The sequence below is a fragment of the Aythya ferina genome (assembly GCF_964211825.1).
Source record: "Aythya ferina genome assembly, chromosome: 2".
Taxonomy (NCBI): Eukaryota; Metazoa; Chordata; class Aves; order Anseriformes; family Anatidae; genus Aythya; species Aythya ferina.
In genome coordinates this window covers 21,626,566-21,647,933 of record NC_140297.1, presented here as the reverse complement: position 1 = coordinate 21,647,933, position 21,368 = coordinate 21,626,566, and the positions used below count along the sequence as shown (strand labels likewise).

At 39.1% G+C, this 21,368-nt stretch overlaps 1 protein-coding gene and 1 long non-coding RNA gene across 2 annotated transcripts in view; both read left to right on the top strand.

Annotated features, from left to right (window-relative positions):
• Positions 1-1,729: 1,729 nt before the first annotated feature.
• Positions 1,730-9,919, top strand: LOC311431409. The gene is made up of 3 exons (XR_014689404.1): positions 1,730-1,770; positions 2,328-2,479; positions 8,870-9,919. It is a non-coding gene; the product is annotated as an uncharacterized lncRNA (long non-coding RNA).
• Positions 9,920-10,651: 732 nt separating this feature from the next.
• The window catches only part of LOC311431470 (macrophage mannose receptor 1-like), a 61,998-nt gene continuing 51,281 nt past the window's right edge, over positions 10,652-21,368 (top strand). Inside the window, exons 1-3 of the mRNA XM_084508970.1 lie at positions 10,652-11,194; positions 15,101-15,502; positions 16,923-17,096. Of these exons, the coding sequence (XP_084365096.1) occupies positions 11,128-11,194; positions 15,101-15,502; positions 16,923-17,096 (643 nt within the window). The 5' untranslated portion in view covers positions 10,652-11,127. The remainder of the gene's footprint in view (positions 11,195-15,100; positions 15,503-16,922; positions 17,097-21,368) is intronic.

Below are 21,368 nucleotides of genomic sequence, written 5' to 3'. Positions count from 1 at the left end.
ATCCTGCTTTACTGCCTTGTGACATTTGCTGATTTGGTTTCCTGTAAAAACTTGGATACATCAGCTCACTTCTGGTCACAGATAACAGGCAGGAAGAGCTGCCAGGGCTCCGAAAAAGAATAGTCCATATAAATCCTCCATGCAGGACTGAGCTGAAGTGTTTTTATTTTAGGAAGAAAAAGCAAACGGCATGTTTTGATACCACGGGAGGAAGCTGTTCTCAGAAAATACAGATACCTCAAGTCACTCGTGACTTCAAACCCATCGCTTTAGAGAACAACTCAATGAGATGACAATGTCAGAAGGGGAGAGAGTAGAGTTGTCGTGGTGCAGCCTTCCTGGCTGCTTGGCATGCTGCCGCGCTCGGTCTGCCCGAGCAGTTACACACTGTGCTGGATAAAACAACAAATGGTATGCTTGCTGTTGTACGTTCAAAAACAGACTGTGAGCAGTCATTGCATGGAGCAAAGCTCTGCAGATATCTAGTTTCTGGGAGGGATAGGGGAGGTAATAGGATTTGTGTTTAAGTGCAGATAGCACAGCCAACAAGTCAATGAAAAATTAGGGTGTTTTAACTACAGACATTGCTTGAAATGACAGAGAATTGCTTTGAAATTTTAAGTTTTTGAAACCTAGAGATTTGAATGTGAAATGGTAGAGATTGAAAATTATGGAAGACACATTGGTCTTTCCAAAAGAAATGTGCCCCAAAAGGGAAAAACCTTACCCTATCATAACACTTCTTAATCCATCATAACAATTGATTCCTTTTGATTTTTTTTTCAAAAAACTGCCACTGGTTTCACATTGTCAAAGCCATTTTGATGCATGCCTCCTGTTGAAATGAGTCATCAAAATAATCCAGCCACAACTGTGCATGATCTCTTGCTTCCAGCCAAGGTACCAGGAAACGCAAACAAATAACCCCAAACCCTTCCTGTTTTGGACTACTATCCCTTTCCACTGGGCACCTTTTACATTTTTCTGGATGTTCTTTCTCGTGTGTGTTTTTGTGTTTAAAGTTTGACTTACAAAAGAAATGCCTTGTCCATCTTGACCAACAAATTTGGAATCCAAGGCACCCACAACCAATCCATGTCTGTATGAACACAGGAGATGAAGGCTTTCCTGGTAACAGGACCATTGCTCTTTGACCACATAGGAGGTACAGGATTATTTCCTAGGAGAGAAAGGGAGAGTATAAAAGGTTCCTCAGCCCTACGGTGCTGTCAGCATCCACGTGTGAGGGCCGAGCCCCACTGCTGGTGTAAAAAAACAAGGATGAAGTCACAGACGACACTCCTCCTGTGCTCTGCAGATTGTCTTGTGGAGCAGGATTTTATCAGCTGGTGCTCAGACCAATGCTGCTTTGGTCTTTTATGTGGTTTTCAGACCAATGTTTGAGTTTGGCTGCCCGATGTTCTGAGGGAAACTTTTGAGAGAGTACTTCATCATTCACTCTGCAAACAAGCGTTATCTTTGGGAACATTACAGGCTCATCTATGCATGGTCATCATACAAACATTGGTCCACCTACTCTGTACGTTACATTGGCATGCCTTAAACTAGTGAAATGTACACAAAGAACCTGCAGAAAACCATTAGTTTAGTCTAAATTCCAGGAGCTGTGGATTCTGGTCCTGTTTTCACATCACAGGAGTGCTGTTTTCCTGGATTTGAAACCTATTGGCACGGCTCCCAGGAATCTGGACTACTTCCCTCTAGATTTTACAAAGTCAATATTCATAAATATTCTCAAGGAAATGCCTGGTGAGTCTGTTACACGCTGGTACAAGACATTTCACTTAAATCTCAGCACTTAATGCTTATTTTAACAGTTATTTTAATGGGAAGCCAGTTGGACAAGTGACAATGAAACTGGCTGTTTTCTCTAAGTCCGTAGCAGGTACAGCTTGGCTTTGGGGCAGTGTGAGATTTTCTGACTCCTCATATCACTCCCTGGTAGAAGAGAAAAAGGTGATTCAGCCTCTCTGCTTGCTCACCAGGGCACTTCTGCTGAAATTGCTCTCCAGTGAAGAGCTGAAGTGATGACACATATTAGGATGCTTCTGGCCCGAGTCAACAGTTTCATCCCTGGTGCAAAACAGCGTTCAGACAGCAGGTCCTTTGGGGTGGTGTAGTGCTGTTCTTGTGTTTAATGTGTTGCTACATTTCTTACTAACTTCGGGGATCTTGCCAAACTTCTAAAAACTCAAGGCAAGGCTGCTGAATTTCCAAGAACGTAGACTTGCCCTTCCCTTTTTATCAAATGTTGTAAGAGGAGAACAGTTTTGACTTTGTTTTCTCTTTATCTTTTTCCCACTAAGATCTAGCGGAGCACATGCTGCATCAAGAGAGGGTGGTAAGGTCTTTATCTCTTGGAGCAACACTGCCCTGAAGTTCAGCTGTGGGTGAGCAGATGGAGAAAAAGTGAGAAGGCTCATTACCGCAACTCCAGCAGCCCAGCCCCCGAGGTCAGGTAAGAATTTATCCCCAAAGTGTCTTTTATAGTACTGTTTCACTATGTCTTCTCACAATAGCACTCAGCATCATCCCAATCCCTCCACCAGAGCTACTCCTACAGGTCAGGTAGCACCAGTCTCCCTCCCTCTATTCTTGTCTCAGAAGTGATTCCTCTTCAGACCACAATCTATGAAATTGTTGCATAGCTTTCATTTGATTTGAAATATGGAGGGTAGGATAGCTGTGAGAATGTCTCAGCCACTTTTTGGCTCATAAATTTCAGTATATTTACTTCTCAAATCTCTTTACTCATCTCTGTATTTGCTCCTCCAGAAAGTCTTGGTGGGTAGTCACAATATCATTTTAAGGTAAGCAGGCAAAGGAAGGAATAAAGAGAAAAGTAGTCACCAAGTTAGGTACTTCAGGCTGGCTTTGTGGAGAACTGTGTGTTCATCAAGGCTGGTGATGTTCCTGGGCGATTCTGCAGCAATGGGACACATGCTGTGCATGTGATGGGAAGTCTCCTGTGGGAGGCATCCACCATTGTACACATGCCCAAACCCAATGCACCCTGCTGTGGTCTAGTGAGTCAGACCATCTTGTGAATCCACCGTGCCATGCATTTTTTAAATAATAGTGAGCTGAGCCTGGATTCTAAACAGTTTTGGATTAATCAAAACTACATTAATTATTAATTTTGAATGTCAGATAAAAATATCATTCTCAAACTTGGTTATTTTCAGCAGAGAAAAAAAGGTATTGCTGAAATTAGAATGAAATTTGACTATTTTCTGCAACATAAATTTTCACTTTTTCCCTACTATATAGAAAACACAATAATATGTAGTCGGAGACTGGTTTACACAATACTTTAAAATATTTCATTTTTCTTGAGTTCATTTTCTGATGAAAAAAGATTCTTATATTCTGCAAAAAATGTTAAAAAAAAAAAAAAAACACAAAAAAACCACACACAAAAAAAAACAAACCAAACCAAAAAAGAAAAAAAAAAAAAAGAAAAAAAAAAGGGCACAAGGCTTCTTTGAATGAGAAAGGAGACCTGAATTAACTGCAATTCTCAGTGCCTTTACTGAAATACTCGTTACTGGCATAGATTTTTATTTATTAAAAAATAAGTTGCAAAGTTTTTCAACTACTACCCAACAGAATAGTTGCTAAAAGCATTGGCAGAATTCAAAGACTTCTCAGATATCATCTTAATACTCACAGGATCAAACCAGTGATTAATGAGTGTGGTCTATGGTTTCGTCCCAGGATAGATTATCTGAAGTAAAGCTAAAGCAAACAAAGAAACAAAGAACCCCCCAAATAACCTTCTTTCCTGCAAATAAAGCCAGCCCAGGTGCTCTACTGGACAGTTACCTAATGATCCTATAATCTGCTCAGAGAAGTTTCTTCTTAAATACAATTGACTGCTAATTTCTTTCTTTCCTAGAGGAGGGTAGTTCTTGTCAGACCTCTGAGAGCTCTTGTCTATGGTTATATTTTGAGTTAGTACTGACAGTGGATATGAAGACTGTTGTCTTTGAATTAAACTGGATTTTCTCATGTTTGTACCATGATGTGGCAAACAGAAGTGACGGATAAACCAGCTTTGTACTGTTTGTTCTTTCAGCTTTCTCTGTCATGCCTCAACATTTGTCTTTCATTTCTAAAAAGCTTATTTCCTGGTGAGAAAAACCTCCTCATCCTTTATTAAGGTCTTTGTTCCATCTGTGAACTGCCATTTTTCTGCTGCATTTCTTTTCATCCATGGCAAATAACTAGAAGTGAGTGTAGTATGGAAAGGTAGTAACTACTATCAATACATTATGGCATTGCATTAATTTCAAGCTGTGTTCTGCTCGACTCCCAAATTTTGTTGAGCTACTCTTCAATTGCATATGGATATTATTATGCAGGAAGAAATCTTACAGAGACCACCGGTGTACTTTTAAAGTTACAAGGGGATTAAAGATGTGTATCCAAAAGGCTTTTGGCACTTAGATTAATGAGAAATGTCAGTTTATGACTTTATAATTATTTCCTGTGCAGATGACATTGACGTGTCTCCCACTGCTCTGGTTGTATACAGCCCATTGTCATGCAGGGCTCTGTAATTAAAAAATAAAATAAAAAATCCACAGATATCACTTAGGATTGCTCTGTTATTAAAGAATGGGAGAGAAAACTGAGTATAATGTGATCAGCAAAGAATGCTTATTGGTGTTCCCTTTTTCCATCCTGTCTGGAGAGGATTTGCAGCTTGTATTTCATGTTTGAGATGAATTCTTTTCTGAGAGTGAACTAAGGTGCTTTATCTCCCAGATCAGCAGTGAGATATTTTTTTCCTATAAAACAGATAGCTGAAATAGGTGTAGGCAGACAGAGAAATGAAGTTAATACCATTTGCTTTATACTGGAAAACTGAATATATATATATATTTATTTTAAAAAAGGTAATAAGTAACAGTTAAAAAAATCAATGTAATTCTTATGAAGATAAAGAAACATGTAAGGCTTCACAAATAATCATAGAATCATGGAATGGTTTGGGTTAGAAGTGACCTTAAAGATCACCCAGTTCCAACCCCCTGCTATGAGCAGGGACACCTCCCACCAGACCAGGTTGCTAAAAATAAAAGCTTAAGGTGCTGCCTTTCCTGAGAAAAAACAAAATGGTTATCCAGAATTAGTATTTATTAAGTTTTTCTACTTAGCACAGCACTGTACGTATCCCATTCAGGAATGCAGGCCCAGGTAAGGCTGGATATCTGAGATGTTCACAGAGGGCTACGAAATCCAAGCTGTGCTATTACAGCCTCTCTTTCTCTCCACTGACAGCAAAGGAAATTCAGGTCTGCTGCTGTCTTGGGACTTGTTGGTATGATGAACACATTTGGGTATTTAGAAGAAATTTCTTTCTGTCATGTGAAGTAATAACAGAATAACAAAACTACTTTCTTGGCAGTGCTTTATTTATTTATTTTCCTTACCAGTGGTCAAAATTGTTTGTTGTGATGATGATATTGCAAAACCAATGCTGAACAGGACCCTGCTTATGCATTGGTTTGGTCATTGTTCCTATCAGCTGTCTCATTTCTATGTACTTGCAGAAGTGAACAGGATGAGCTTAAGTCTTGCAAAGTAAAATATGAGACAAACAAAGTGCTCTATGATTATATCAGGAAGCTTTTAAGAACCTTCTTTCTACTATCGCCTGTATCGCCTGACTCAGCCTTAGCTACATATAAAATCAGGTGACTGTTGGTGTGCATCCATAGGTTTGTGTTTTGGTTCTTTCAGTTCATACATGGTAGTTCTATAATTTTTCCTTGAAGTGATAGTTATATTCAGTTTGTCTGTCAAGCAAAGCTCTGAGAAACGTTAAAATTTCTGCCCATTTTCTGTGATTTTCTTCTTAGTTTTTAATTCTTGACATCTGAAAAATTCTGGTTTAAATACAGCTAAGTTCTATGACCTCTTTATACTATTTATATTTGGTTTAGTTAAAGTATAGAATAGTAAAGTTCTTAAAATGATCTTTGTAAATAATGTTTTAGAATGTCTTTATAACAATATTTTACAACAATACAATCTTCCAGAAAGCTAACTTTCTGATTTCTTTAAATATTGTGAGAATGTTGTTTAAATACTCTAAAATGACCAGTGAACTGCTGCAAAGATTATAGTATTCCCGTGTGTTGACAGAGTAAGAGCATGAGGTCTATGTTAAGAGAGAAAGCATTTACAACTTTCTCACAAGTAAATTGTGATGTCAAGCATTCGAGAAAAGACACTGGAGAGAAATAAGCTAGAGAGAAGTCATCTGCCTCTTCTTCCCCTGCAGAACTTACAAACATCAGGGTCTTAATGCTGAAAGGCATCTCAATGCATGTGAGAGAAATCTTTCAACACAAAAATCTTTGGTATGTTTGGATTCTGTTTCAAGTAGATGGTTTTTTCTTGGTGGGTGGATAGAAAGTGGCACAGTTTATAGCAGTGTTCCTCCTTGTTTATAAGCAGGCTGTCTTTACTTTCTGGTCTTTTTTTTTTTTTTTTTTTTTTTTTTGAAATGTATGTACCTTATGAAGTTTCTGGTTTTGATAAAAATCATATACACGCTGAAGCGGTGGCTTGCCTAAGAAGAAAGACTTACTTTCAAAGTAAGTCTGTCTTGGCTGTGTTTACCTATCTCCTAGTACATTAATTTTAAGATGTGAACACCTTATAACTAAGGACCTCTTATCTGAATTACATGATATGAATCTGATTTACAATATATTACACAAACTGGATACAATATTACAGTATATTACACAATCTGAATTACACAATACAGTCCCTCCACACAATCCAATGTCTAGCTGTATTTCTGAAACAGGACATAATAAAATACCCTGGAAAACTGAATAAGAACTGATAAGAACACGACATGATCTATATAGACACACTGTGTACTTTACAGCCATGGGTCTTCTTTCCTTTGCCTCTTGAGACTCCTCTATGATGACGGAAATCAAAAAACCTTCTCAAATTTCTTTACTTGACTTAAAAATTTGAAAACTTTTGGTTGCGTTTTCTGTGTCTTTTAACTATGCAGGCAACACTTATTTGTATAAGGAAACAGAAATGCAAGGGCATGGAAGTTCCTCTTTATTTTCCTAAGGTAGGTCAGGCATAAACCAAACCTGACATGTTAGAAATCATGAGAGTATAAATAAATTCCCAATATCCACGTGTGTTTATAAAGCAATTAAAATGTATGCAAGGAATAATGACATTCTTACTTTACAGTAGAGACGGTATGCTGGATTATTTTATTTGTTTTATATTTAAAGCACAGATAAAAGTTTGCATTAGTTGAACTTCAAGTGAATATTGCACATTACATTAATGGTATCTTCAAGGGATCATTGCTATGTAAAGGCTCTCTGGTGACAGGTATTAGAGCCTTGATTTTTCTTCTTCAAAAAACATTTTTTCTGTTTTGTTTTTAGAAATTACAAATGAAAAAATCAATTTCTGAATAACATTTCAAAGCAATCTGATTTGAAAAATGAAACATTAATTTTGCCAATTCCTATTTTTTTTCAGTGCCCAATAAGTTATTCATATAGCTCCTTAATATAGTGTAAGTATTGTCATACTAATGATGATGAGCTTTTTGTTCTTAATTACATGTTTACTGTACACAACAATGCAAATGTTAGAAATGTATAGAAAACTACTGAAAGCCATCTTTTAGATACAGACTCACGCATGAAATGTCAAAAAAACATCTTGGATATAAATGTGAAAGAATGGCCAATAATCCAGTTGTTTTGCTTCAAAACAAACAAAATGGGGGTATTATGTTTCAGCTCTGAATATGATTTCATTTATACAGAACTTTCCATTTTCCTGTTGACTATCAAAAGTCAAGAGCCACCGCAACTTCAGGTTTTCAGGGTATTTTGCCAGGAACAGTCACCAGTTGCAAGTACTATATGTGCCAGAACAGGAGAGGGTCTGACCTGTTTTAGAGGAATTTAGGCCTTTGTGTTCCAAATGTAAATGGCAGCTGGCTTGCTACCCACAGAGAAAGATGAAAACATATGTCTATCTAGGGCGCGTTTTAAATAGTATCCTGTCATTAGTTATTTAGCAGATTGGAGTTCTGGTAACTATTTGCTTAAAATCACTATAGCCTAAGACTTTGCTGAATCTTTTTGTCCAAAATAGAGAAATTCTTCCCCTTGCACTACAATCAGAATACACTATTTATGTACTTGTACACTGATTCACAAAGAGTAAGCTAGACCTAGACTTAATTGTTGAGCAGTGTGCTGCAGATGAGACACGGAGGCTGAATAAACTCATCCAGACCTGGATGAGTTCTAGGCAGGGCATGTGTCTATATATACATACATGCACCATAATCAAAACAAGTTTGAAGTGACAGTACCTCCAGTGTGCGCAAGGGACAATGAGGAAAAGGCATTTTTTAAGAATTAGGAAAGGAACCAATTCAGTGATGCAAAGATCCCAAGAAAGGCTGGAATTCTAGTCTTAGTAGTAGCTCTTAGTAGCTCTTCTCACTTTGGTTGGAAGGGACCTCTGGAAGCCATCTGGTATGACCCCCTCACTGAAGCAGGCCTACCTTGACATTTAGATCAAGTTGCTAAGCTTGTACAGTTCAGTCTTGGGAATCTCCAAGAATTGTCCAATACTGTTTATTCTGTTACCTCCAAATATAGGTCATTCCTGGTGTGGCCACTGACTGCTTCCGTATTTATATGATACATGTAGGCACTTAGGTTATATGCAGCCCGCTTTGTTATTTGAATTTAAAGACTTTTGTGGAAGTTGTACTTACATGGAAACTGAACTTCACATAATGCGTCCTTTCTTTTATTATTCTTAGCCAAAAGAATACCAAGGATTCCCAAACTAAATGTGGATGATGGTCTGCTGTTGGGACATCTGCATTATTCTCCATGGTCTGACTCGTTCCTTCTAGCACTAGATGTTTTCCTAGGCTTCCCATATTTGCTAAGTGCTATTAAAATAAACATGAATAAATATTAAGGTGATTTAGGAAACTGTTTTTCCCTCCACATCTAAAAGCACTTTTCAATTCCTAAAGGTTTTGGAGGTGGAAGTGGTAGAATATGAAGAAACTCTTCATTTCTGAATTGTGCTATGATTATTTGAGTTGGCTGTATCGCCTCAGTGGGAGCACTTGGATCTTGTATTTGTTCAGCATAAAGGTTATTGCAAGTAGTTAGTGAATAACAAGTGCCAGATACTGCAGCAAGAGAATTCGTATCAGTTGGGGAAGGAGTTTCCCAGATGAGAATTCATCAATATAACGATACATAACTCTGCTAATTATGGTTGAAATACTTCCTAGCTCCTGTTTACATGGGACCACAGATGTCAATACAAATTATGAAAAGTTTCCTCTTCACTTCCCATATGTTTTCCATTGTAGGGCACAACAGAGCTCAGGTGCCTGGCTGGCAACCCTGCTTGTGTTACCGGGAGTTTTGTCATGGAATTCAAATGAGCTTGGATTTCATCTCCATTGTTTCTTCTCCTGTAAAAGCACTGTAAAAGTATCAGTTCTCTCTGCCCCGTTTCCTTCCATACTAATTTCACATGGCTGTTTGCTCTATTTTTCCACCCAGAACTTCCAGCAAAGAGGCTTTAAAAAACTTTCTATACTGACCGGAGATTTCTGAATGCATGATGGTACAAGAACAACTGCACAACATGCACAACACACATGGCACAATTCATCAGGCATGTGTATGTGTATGCTCGGTAAATCTAATATGTTACAAAAGCCTCTATATGTAAGACAGCACTAAGGCTTATGTTTTCCATCAATTTGGGACACTTCAGACCAAGTATTGGTAACAGCCTCTAAGCAACAATGTGCTGCTCCCCACAAAAAAAAAAAAAAAAAAAAAAAAAAAAAGCATTTGGTGAGGTCCACTCAGGAAGAAGCTGTAAAAACCTCAAGACAGATTGTGTTCTAAAGGCACCTTTTCAGAAAGATTACTTAAATTCCACAAAGATGCTTCAGCTTGTGAAAACCCAGCTAGCAAGTTTCTATCTTTCCCCCCCTCACACTCTGATTGTGTGAGCAAGATTTACATCATGTTAAAAGCAGATACAGCCATCAAAGTCAGAAGAAGAACAAAAACCTATTGAAATTTATCAGAGCTCAGAAAAAGCTGGAGAAATATTTAATGAAGTGCTTCAGTCCTCTTTTCTTCCTCCAGTATCCACGACTCCCAGTGATTTTACTCATGCAGGCAACAAATCTGGTTCTGATCCTTGGCATTTAACATTGAAACGTGGGTATTAGTGCAGACAAGAAAAATAATAACAGTTCTCAGGGCTTGTTTCCAAATGATGCTGTGAAAGCCAGCATTTACAGATGTAAACCTAATTGCTCATAGCAGCTGGTGGGCAAAAACCAAGTAAACACATGCGTGGCACATTTTCATGGAAAGCCGGCATGCTCGTCTGTAGCTTGGGCACTGATGGCTGGTGTGAGCTTGCAGCTCCATGCATCCCCACTGGGCACCTGCCACCTGAGTGAGGGGGGGACAGTAAAATCCTGATTTCCAAAAAGCAGGGCTCTCCTCCTCCTGCAGTTTGGGAGAAGCCGGGGCGAGGTGGGGTTGCTGGAGGTGCGGACTCCCCTCAGGAGGCAGGAGGAGCGGTGTCCTGCTCGCTCACGGTGGACGCTCCTCTTCCCCGTCCTCCCCGGGGGGCTGATTTTCTTAGAAAAGTGAGCAAAAACCAACATGCAGCAATGACAGGCTCACGCAGGGGATAAAAAAGAAGGAAAAAAAAAAGGGAAAAAAAAGAACGACAACAACAACAAAAAAAAAACAACCCAGCCCGCCCCTCAGCTATCACCACTTTATCACCTGCATGTGCCTGGAAGGAGGCTCTTCCCTCCGCCGAGGAAAATCAGCTTAGGAAAGCAAAGTTTGAACAGCGAATTCCTGTTATTTCAAAGCACCCCATGTGACAGGATATTTCCTTATCATCTCGAGCCCAGAGCTTTCCCCTGATCCACCAGCCCTGCACAAGTGCGGAGGACCTGCCCGGCGGGGAGTCTTCTCCTCACAGCGCAGGGGCGCGACGGGAGAAGCCGCGGCGATGGCTCCCTCCCCGCTCCTGCTCCTTCTCCTCCTCGGACTTCTGCCCGGGGCTTTTCCGCTGCTGGGTAAGTGCCCGCAGGGGCTGTGCACGATCCGTCGGGAATTAAGAGGGGTCTCGGCAGGCTGTGTGCGGGGATAACCCCCGCGCAGGTGGGGGGCAGCTCCGCGGGACAGGGAGAAGCCCGCCGGCATTTTGCCCCCCTCCGTGCTGCCCCCGGGGAGCCTCGGGGTGTCGGGGAGGGCCGGAGGGAAGGTGGGCGCCACCCGTCCGTCCCTCCCTCAGCCGCCCCCTCCCCGTCCTCACCCTGAGGTGATCTGTGGGTGAAGCTGCCCCATGAGGCGGCCTTTTGGGTTTCAGGTTTTTTTTGGGTTGCAGTGGGCACCAAGCAGGGCAGCTTCTGGGTGTTAGAGTACCCCAGATACTGTCATAGGGTTGTTTGGGTGAAACGTGGAGCTTGCACCTCAGAATTTCTCTGATTTCCAGTGCACTGCTATATTCCAGCAAAAGTTTTGCCTCAGCCCCTCCTGAAAGCCTCCTTGGCATCCTTTGCAGTCCAGTTTGAGGTCTCCTGAAGCACAGATTTCTAACACCAGCTTGTAACCTTTTTTTTTTTTTTTTTTTTTTTTTGCTCCGTGTAGTTAGCAGCAATCAGTGTAGGCTATCCAGTAAGCAAGAGCCTCTGTGGAGAAGAGGACAGTCATCCTACCTGCTGGCTGCCTCATTTCTTGCCCCTCTCTTGCCTCTGGCCTTTGGTGTGCTGTTGGGGTGCTCTCAGTAGGTGTTTGACACTGGTAGCCCTTCACTGACTTCATGAGTCACTTCTTAATTTACACTCATGTAATCTGTGATAGTTTGAGAAAGCTGCAAAATCTGAAGCTGTGTTGGCATAGTGGAACTTTTAAAATGTAATCTCTACTGTGGAAGAGGTACTTGGTCAGTAACATTTTACAGTACCTGCCTTCTGGGGCCAGAAATAGGCAAATCAGCAGTGAGATGGGTAAAGAAAACGAAACTTTGTGGGAAAAAGGATCTATTAGGATATGCTTGGGACAGTTAAGGTAATATGCTAGATGTCTCTGGATAGCTTATTGTTGTGGTTTAACATTGACAGGCAGCTAAATACCGCATAGCCACTCTCTTGCTCCCCCTCCTCAGCAGGAGGATGATGGTTGTGGGGAGAAAATAAAATGGAGGAAAACTTGTGGGTTTGAGATAGTTTAATGAAAGAAAGGAAAATGAAATCATGGAATAAAAAGGAGAAAAAAATATTCTCAGCTACCCTTTAGCAAATGATGTCCAGGTAACTGCTAGAGTGTCCTCCCTTGTTCTTCCTTCCCTGAAGCTTTTAGTGTCAAGCACGACATCTTATGACATAGATTATCCCCAGCTATGCCCCCTCCAGCCTCTTGGCCACCCCTAGCCAAGTGGCCTTTGGGGGGCTAAGGCCAGAGATGCAGCCTTGATGCCATGCAACCACTGCTCAGCAACAGCCAGAACATTGGTACGGTATCAATACCGTTCTAACTGCAAAGCACAGCACTGTACGAGCTGCTGTGGGGAACGTTAACTCCATCCCAGCCAGACTCAGTACAATTCTAAGGGTGGGATGAGTTGGTACTTATGCCTGGAAGGTTTCTATGAACCTTTTTCCAGGAGTAATTTTTGTTATATGTTACATTATATGTTACCCTATTAGAAACTGCCATAATTCAATGCACCAGTACTTGGGATGATGCTCAGGTGAAACTTCTTGTGTACCACCTCCAGCTCATCTCTAGTGAAGAATGGTTCCCTGTTATGGGAGCTATGACAAATGTTGCTACAGAACAGTGAAGAAACACAGTTAACAGTTACATTAATAGTTCTGCACAGCCCATTTTACAGATACAACTCAATATGTTGACAAGAAGTGATAGCAAGTGGTTACAGAGAAGAGCTGGCAGGGTTTCACAGATACCTGACTTGTTTGATATTCTTGTAGACTCTAATATATCATGCAAGAAAGTATTGTGTGGGAATCTGCTTTGGTGTGCAAACAGGCAGAACAGACACTGCAGTAGAGCCATAACCTGGAGCAGCACAGGACCATGATACAAGTCAGCTGTATGGTCATAGATGTATCAGGAGCAACTACAAGGAAAAGGAAATTTTCCAACTACAGTCTCAACCACAGTTCTTCTGCCTTAACCGCTGCCGCCTTCTACCTCTTGTTCTTCCATCCTGCTTTGGTGCCAACTTCTTTTTAATGCCTACTTGGCCATGTTGGCCCTTTATCTGTTTATAACTCATAAGTATTATTTGCTGTCAGATCCCTGTGTGCACTGGGGCCCTTGTAAAAGCTGCTGTGTTGCATTTAAATACCTCTTACACTTTGTAAAGATACAGTCAGAAAAGCAGAGGACCAAAGATTTTATTTCCCCCCTACAGACCAGACCTCTTTATTCAGCTTTCTGACTTTGTCTCTGAAGCCAAAACTCCCCACTCTTTTGGGCCTGGGTACAGCAGTCCAGGCTTTTGACTTTGGGGTACATTTTTCACATGCCTAGTGTCCTCTAACACCACAAGTTGCATAAAACTTATAATGTTACATTAAGCCACAAATAAAATTTTAGCAGCTTAAAAGATAAAGCAGTGTTTTCCACACTTGTGAAAAAGTGTGACATTTTCTTTTAACCGGAAGCTTTAAATAAGATTTCAGGAAAAGGAGAGTTGCAAGCATTGCATGTATCATTGGGCTAAATCCTAGTACAAATGCAGAATTAAAATAAAGTTATCACTAGAAGTGATAATTATATATTTCCTTGTATTGTCTATGAGTAAAGCTGATTGGCAAAAGGCAACAATTTTTGTCTCCGGTGCTCATCAGTTTTATACTGCTTCCCAGTGAGTTGGAAGCCAAAGGACAGGAGAAGGAAACTGAACCATGGGTGAAATAAGTCTAGGTCAGCTCTTTCTCTGAGATAGGGGTTATTTGTTCCCAGATTGTTCTCCTGTAGTAAATTATGATCATTTCCACATTGGAGCCTCAGCAGAGACAGGAAAATGTTTTGTGGTTAACCTGTTTCCCGTTAAATATTTTTTTTTCATTGTACAATTTGTTTAATTTGGTAATCTAGCATTAAAATAAATAATATTTCAATTAGCCTTAATCCTCGGAGTAACATAAATTAGTCTTTTTCCTAGCTTGTAGCCCAGCTAAAATACAGTTTTAAGACCTTGTGCAGTCTGTTACATTTTGAGTTAGAATATCAGTGAACTGTTAACTTACCATCCTAAAATGTATCTCAAGGGGATCAGAGGAAGGAGGAGAAATTCTCAGTCACTGGAAAAAAGTAAGAAAGGACAAAGTAATCACCGATTACTGCAGTTGAGTGAAAAATGAATATGCTGTTCTAGCCCTACAAGTAGCTTGTTTACAAAGGGTAAAAAATAAAAATCCTTCCACTCAGTTAAGACTTCAAGGATTTCAGCAGAGCTTATGAGAGCAAGAATCTACATCAAGGGGAAATGGAGCCTGAAGAACTTCTGCTGTAGGCATCTTCTCGCGCTTGGGAGCCAGGATCAAGGAGCTGAGTGCTCAGTGCCAGGATCCCAGGATCTGCAGTGCACGGTGTGCGTGCTCCCTCCTCCCATTAACTCCCATGGCTGCAGCTTGGAATGAAATCATGAGTGGGCTTTTTTCCTTAGAAGGAAAATAAAAACTTTTTTTTTTTTTTTTTTTTTTTTAAAAAACAAACAAACAAACAAACATGTTTTAAAGCTGCAGGAGACACTAGATCTGTCTCTACTGCCTTGCTCTTTTGGGTATAGGTGCTTTCACTGATGAAAGATAGTTGAAATGTCCCAAAATCTGAACTGTTGAACATCATCTAAACAGATGATGAGATTCAAGAGCAGCATCCAGACTCATATTTCATTTAGATAGTAGGTAAGATTGCTTCAAATAATTCCGTTGCTTTTTGCCTTACAGATACTAGCATCTTTTTAATATATAACGAAGACCACAAGCGCTGTGTACTGGCTCAAAGTTCTAATTCAGTGACTACCGCTCCTTGCGTTCAAGAAAATGAGTCACAAAAATTCAGGTGGGTCTCAGATCACCAGCTTATGAGCATAGCGTTCAAATTGTGCTTGGGAGTGCCTTCGAAGAAAGACTGGGTTCCGATCACTCTGTATCCTTGTGACAAGGCTAGCGAACTCCAGCGATGGGAATGCAGAAATGAGACTCTCTTTGCAATCCAAGGGGAAGATTTGTTTTTCAACTATGGAAACAGACAGGAAAGGAATGTTATGCTGTACAAGGGATCTGGTTTTTGGAGTAGGTGGAAAGTCTACGGAACCACAGACGATCTGTGTTCTCGAGGCTATGAAGGTAAAGTTCTATACATTCATTTCTGTATTCTAAGCTCATTTCTATGTGTATCTAATTAAACTATTTAGAAGTGTAGGAGAATTATCTTAGTCTTGTTGGTGATCAGTGAATGTGTCTTCTGGTGAAATCAGCAACACTTGAGTGTGCTTTATGTTTTCTGAGGGGTTCGTTTTGCTTTTCTTTTGTCAAAGTTATGATAGATAATTAACCATAGAAGGCAGTGTTTCATTTTGAGGAAGAGGAAAGCCCATGGTTGTTCAGAACATGTATAGCCATTACACAACAGTTAGTGATAGCTTTGACTATTTATGTCTACAGAAAAACATAGTATCAGTGTATAGTCTGTTGGTTATGTTCCCCCCTCCCTCCTGGAGAACAAATATAAATTAGATTGTGAGGATTTAATTAACTCATGATATCTTCAGGTCTGGTATATTTGAAGGTGCATTTCTAGGTGTTTGAATTGCCTCTCAGGGTTGGTGCTGAAGTGTTAGACAAAGAAATAGGACACTTTAAATAGTTAAATATGAAAATGTACATACATGTATGTTTATGATAGTACCTGGGAATACATCTGGCTTCCCTTTGGTAAACAGAAAGGGGCAGAGGAAGGGAAGGATGCATTTTCTAGGGTTAGCACAAATGCTGATTACAGTATTAGTCCTTGACACAGATCCAGAAAAAAATGAACCCTAGCGAAGCAAATTATCTGAAAGGAGGCAGGGAGGAGATGGAGTTATGGCCCATCTCTCCTTTGCCTTTGTTTTCTAGCAGCTCTGTGGGACAGTGACCTTGGTATGTCAGCTCCATAGCCGTCCCTATCAAGTGGTGTTCCTCCGTACATCCTCTCACCGAGGTACATACGTTGTGTGAGCACACAGAAAGCTGCTTTAGTTACTTTGATAAGTTTCATCAACTTGTCTGTCTGATGAAACAAAATCGGCCTTTTGATGGAAATTTTATTTGGGCATAGTATGAAGGAGTCACTCTCTGGTATATATCCTGCAAGTTTATATCTGTGTGACGTTATATCTAAAACAGACAGTAATTGAGTGAGTTATCAACACAAGAACAAACAGTTGGCTGGGCATAAAAAGAAAGTTGGTTAACTTTGTGGATTTTATATTTTTGATTGTTATGCATGTAAAATGTAGCATGAGAAAGCACCTGTGTTGGCTCAGTCAGTTTTGGTCAGTAGTCTTTTCTGGCCAGTGGTCTCCTTAAGTGACAAAAATTTGTCTGATTGTGCAAATGGGTATCAGCTTGGACCTAGAGAGTAAAATCTAGCAACATCCCATTTCAAGTACGGATTGGATACTAAGCTAGCAAGCTCTGCTTGCTATAATATGGTCATAAAGTTGAACTGATACATATACCATGCTTATTACGTCTTTATTTTAAAATTCTTCTGTCTCCTTAGATACCTACACAGTGAAAGGAAATGCCAATGGAGCACCTTGTGTATTCCCTTTTAAGTTTGGTGGCAAATGGTACGCTGACTGCACAGATGCTGGCCGATCAGACGGCTGGTTCTGGTGTGGAACCACTTCTGACTTTGATGTTGACAAGATGTATGGATTTTGCCCACTGAAATGTGAGTTTTGTATATTGAAGATTCTGCTGTGCTCTGTTACTCAGCTGCCTGAGAATACTGCTGTCCTTGTGTGCTTTACTGTACAAAACACAATCTGAAACTTTGTGTTTTTCTTCTGTCTTCATGCAGCTTGCTATTTTTTAGGAACAACTTAAATATGAGAAAATGGGGCTCAGCATACAAAAATTGTCTGCCTTTATCCTGGCAAAAGCATGTTAATCATACACTGGAATCTGTAATTGCAGCATTTGCTCAAATAGCAAGTTAATTAGATATAAAGGTATGACATTAGTACATGCAAAAGGTGGCATAGAAGTTTGTGCTGCAGAACTGGAAGCTAGAATTTAACAACTGAAAAATGAGACTTCTTCATAGAAATTAATTGCCTTGTGAACATAAGACAACTTACGTGAACTTTTACTAAATCCTAGTACGTGCTACATTACTTACTCTTCTGCATTACTTTTCTGTAATTAAAAGCAGTAGGAAAGGTCTATATTCTAAATTCCCTGGTTTGAGTATAGCTAGATTTTAACTGTCGTATTATGAAAATACAGAACTTTATGTAGAAATGTTACCATTCCATTAAGTAAATTGGAGTGATATGCTTGTATATATTTGAATTATTTTCAATTTGAGTAAAGTTTCTCTGAACTTCCGTAAAATAGATACTGAGAAATTTGTCTGCAAGCTTTTTTCTTTTTTGGTCATGCTGGGAAAGGTGGCACTTTTCTTTCCCTTCTTCTTTATGATTGTGTTTGGCTGTAAAGCTCCAACTGACCACAGTGAGAACAAAAGAGAAAAACATATCTTTCCTTTGATGTGAAGAAAACAGAGTGGGTTGATCTTAACTGGTCTGATGATGAAGTATCAGTGTCCTCATATGATTTTCATGAATGTTGCATTCATTATTTCAGAAAAAGGAAAATTGCATGCTATTTTTTCCCTAGGCCAATATACTTTTCAAGATATAAAAACATGTTGGAAATATCAACCCCATAAACAGAGTACATGCAAATCAGCTTAAGTATGCTACCTGTCTAGCATTCTTTGAGCAAGGCAAATAGGAGGTATTAAATTTTTGTTTAGTTCTCTGGCATAATTCAAGGAAATCCATTCAGATGACTGTGATTGTTTTTGGAAAAAGCTGCTTTATGCTGATTGCCTGCATGTTTCCTTCCTAATTCTTCAGTACTGGCTATAAAATATTCATGTTTAGATCATATATTTTAATGAGAGACAGGCTGGGGTAGAAAAGTTTTAGCCAGCTATGTGACTGAGAACTGCACTGCATGAGAGTGGTAAGTTGTTAAACTTCAAGAGTGCTTTTTAGACAGAAAACATTGAAGTCTTCTGTATGTTAAAGTTTATTTAATAAGATTTAAGCATTGTTCTTTTTCTAAGCTATCTGGGGGGAGCAAAGGTGCTGATATGAAGACCTTTACAGCTCTTCATAATAGGGCCTGGACACACAGTGAAATTACAATTGAACCAGTCACTTTTTATTGTGAGTAAAACCCAAATGTTTTCCAGTATGAGGAGGGCTAAGATTATGCTTATTAGTAATTATTATACCCAAAAGAAATGTGGAAATTTTACCAGGAGAGGTAACATAATAGTGAGTATGAGCCCTTTAGTGGGAGCTTTATAAAGATGCTGATAAACTGACAGATGAAACTTAAATCCCACAGGAAGAAACTGAGAAGTGTTTCCACCACTTCAGACAATTTTTAATACCCTAGGAAATACTGATTCTTTACAGGTTACACTGTGTATTTTTGAGCTGTTTGTTACATTGCAATGTAAAACTAGGCACTGAGGAAGAGAACAGGTTGTACAAGGTAAGATCACCAGGAGATCAAGTCATGACGTATGCCCATGGCTGTATTGAAGTGGGCAAAAGTCCATTGAGGCTCGTCTCTTGAGAGCTGGAAGAGCTAGAGCTTCTGTAAAGAATTTAGAAAGCCTAGAAGTAAACGAAGAATGCAGGGAGTAAGGAAATATTTAAATAGTCTTAGTCTTGCATATTAATCATTGGGAAAATCTACATCCTTGCATTCATTCAAAAATATTGATTTTTTTTTTTTTTTTTTTTTTTTTTTTAACGTCAGGCTTTTCCCCCATGCTGGCATTTCAAGGTGTTTTGAAGGATTTTTCAGAGTGGTTTTATTTCTAGTTCAAAATACCTTGTGAAATGACCAAATAAGTTACATAGGGTGATTTACCATGTTTCTTCTGATTTACCTGAAAGTCATAATCTGAGTTTGGATCTCACAAATTTATCTAGGAAAAAGAAAGAGAAACACTTCAGGAAAAAACATCTAAGAGAAGATAACTATGTGAAGGAATTTTAGTGTACTTTAGATTTTCTTTATTACTATTTTCAGCATTTAGTTATATCATAAATTACATTATAAACTCATATAAAGTCTTTATTATGGGATTTGTTCCTGACAATCTGGTCAGAGAGGAAGAGATGGCAGTTATATTATGGACTGTCTAGCAAGATTTATATTCAGTTTTCTTTTGCCATGATTCTGATCATGTGGTTTCCAAGAGTATTGGACTGAGACTCCAGCATGTTTGGGATGGCTAACTAGGCAGACAAGAACACTTGTGTTGTTACTCCTAGTCAAAGGCAAGATTTCAGCTTGCAATTTTGGAACTTAAACTTCTCAAGACCATTACTGATTTCCCATTTCTATTGTTTGCAGATTCAGTAGAAATACTGTATGTGATAAATCTATTAGCATTTTATATATATATTATATGTATATATGTATAATATATAAAATATATATATTTTAATTGTAATAAATATTCGCACCAATAGGGCAATTTTTCTTTCCTATAGGTTTTAGCTTGTTTGTCAAGGGCTATGAGTGAAATTCAGTGCAGTTTTGGTCTGCTTCACTTTGTTTTAAAGACTAAAGATAGTAGTCCTAGTGGAAACACCCAGCTCTCGCTAATTTCAATGTATACAAAAATGTGTGTTGAGTTCATCAGTGTAGGGATAAAGTTGAGCTCTTATAAATTCTTTTTTCAAGTTATGCAATTGTATTCTAATAAGAATTAAGCTTAGATGCTAAAATATATCATTCTAGAAATGTGATTCCTCTTCTGGTTTCCAAGGGGATACTAAACTTTAAACAATAGCATGTAGGTTTCCTAAAAACTGCTCTGTGAAGGTATTTGTCCTCATAAAACTAGAAAGTAGAAATATCTCTCTCTCTCTTTTTTTTTTTTTTTTTTTTTAATGTTCAGAAATGAACTTTATTTTGATGAAAGACCAAAGTTCTATAGAGCAGCACCAAGTGCAAGTCATCTATAAATTAAGAGAACAAGGGAGGGAGGATGAATGCCTGAGACTTGTTTTTCTTTTCTTCTGTAGTAATGGTCTAGAAAAACCCTTTTGTCAGAGACAAATTTCTTTACTTAATTATAGACTTTTAATATTACAGTCTCTATTTTATCCCAGGCATGTGCTTGTGCTCAGGAATTAAAGCTTTTGTAGAACTCAGTGTAGCGAAGTAATTTTGGCTTCTGGTAGTCACGAAGTACTTTGGATAGAAGTTAGTTTGTGGGTAATGACAGTTGGATGAAAGTTCCCATATTTAGTGTCTGTATTACAGTATTCTGTGTATTTATTTTGTTGTGTAAGGGTAATTTGAAAAGAAGCACTTCATATTGTCTATCAGATTTAATACAGGAAAAAGTGGAACTGGTTACTGACCTGCTGACATTTAACATGTACCATCCTTTGTCTTGAGTTTTGTTTATTGTACTGTTTTCCTCTTATTTACACTCTTACGTTTTCTGAGATCTCTGAATTCGGAAAAGGAAAAGACCCCTTTCTCTTAAATTTTCACAGCTTGCAACTTAAGGAGCTGATAGAGGCTGCAGGAATTTCAGTCCCTTTCCCATTGTCAGCAGACCTTCAGTGACCTCTACTATATTCGGCTTTTGTCTTGCAACTTATGGAGTGATATTTTAGTTCAGTGTTGGGACCTACAGTAGATCCTGTTTCTAGCAGAGCAAGATCATGCTGTTGTATCTTGTGTTGTGGAGATTCACCTGACATGATCTAGGAAAGGCTGTAGCAGTTTGAGGAGTGTGGTTACTTCTAATGTCGGGCCCTGATAGGTGACATTTTCACTGGTTTGACATTGCCAAGATGTGCCAACTGCAGATTTTCAACAAGATTTAGTCAAGTCATGGGACAGAGAAGAATACATGGAAGTATATCACATACATGCATAAGACAAGTGAGGA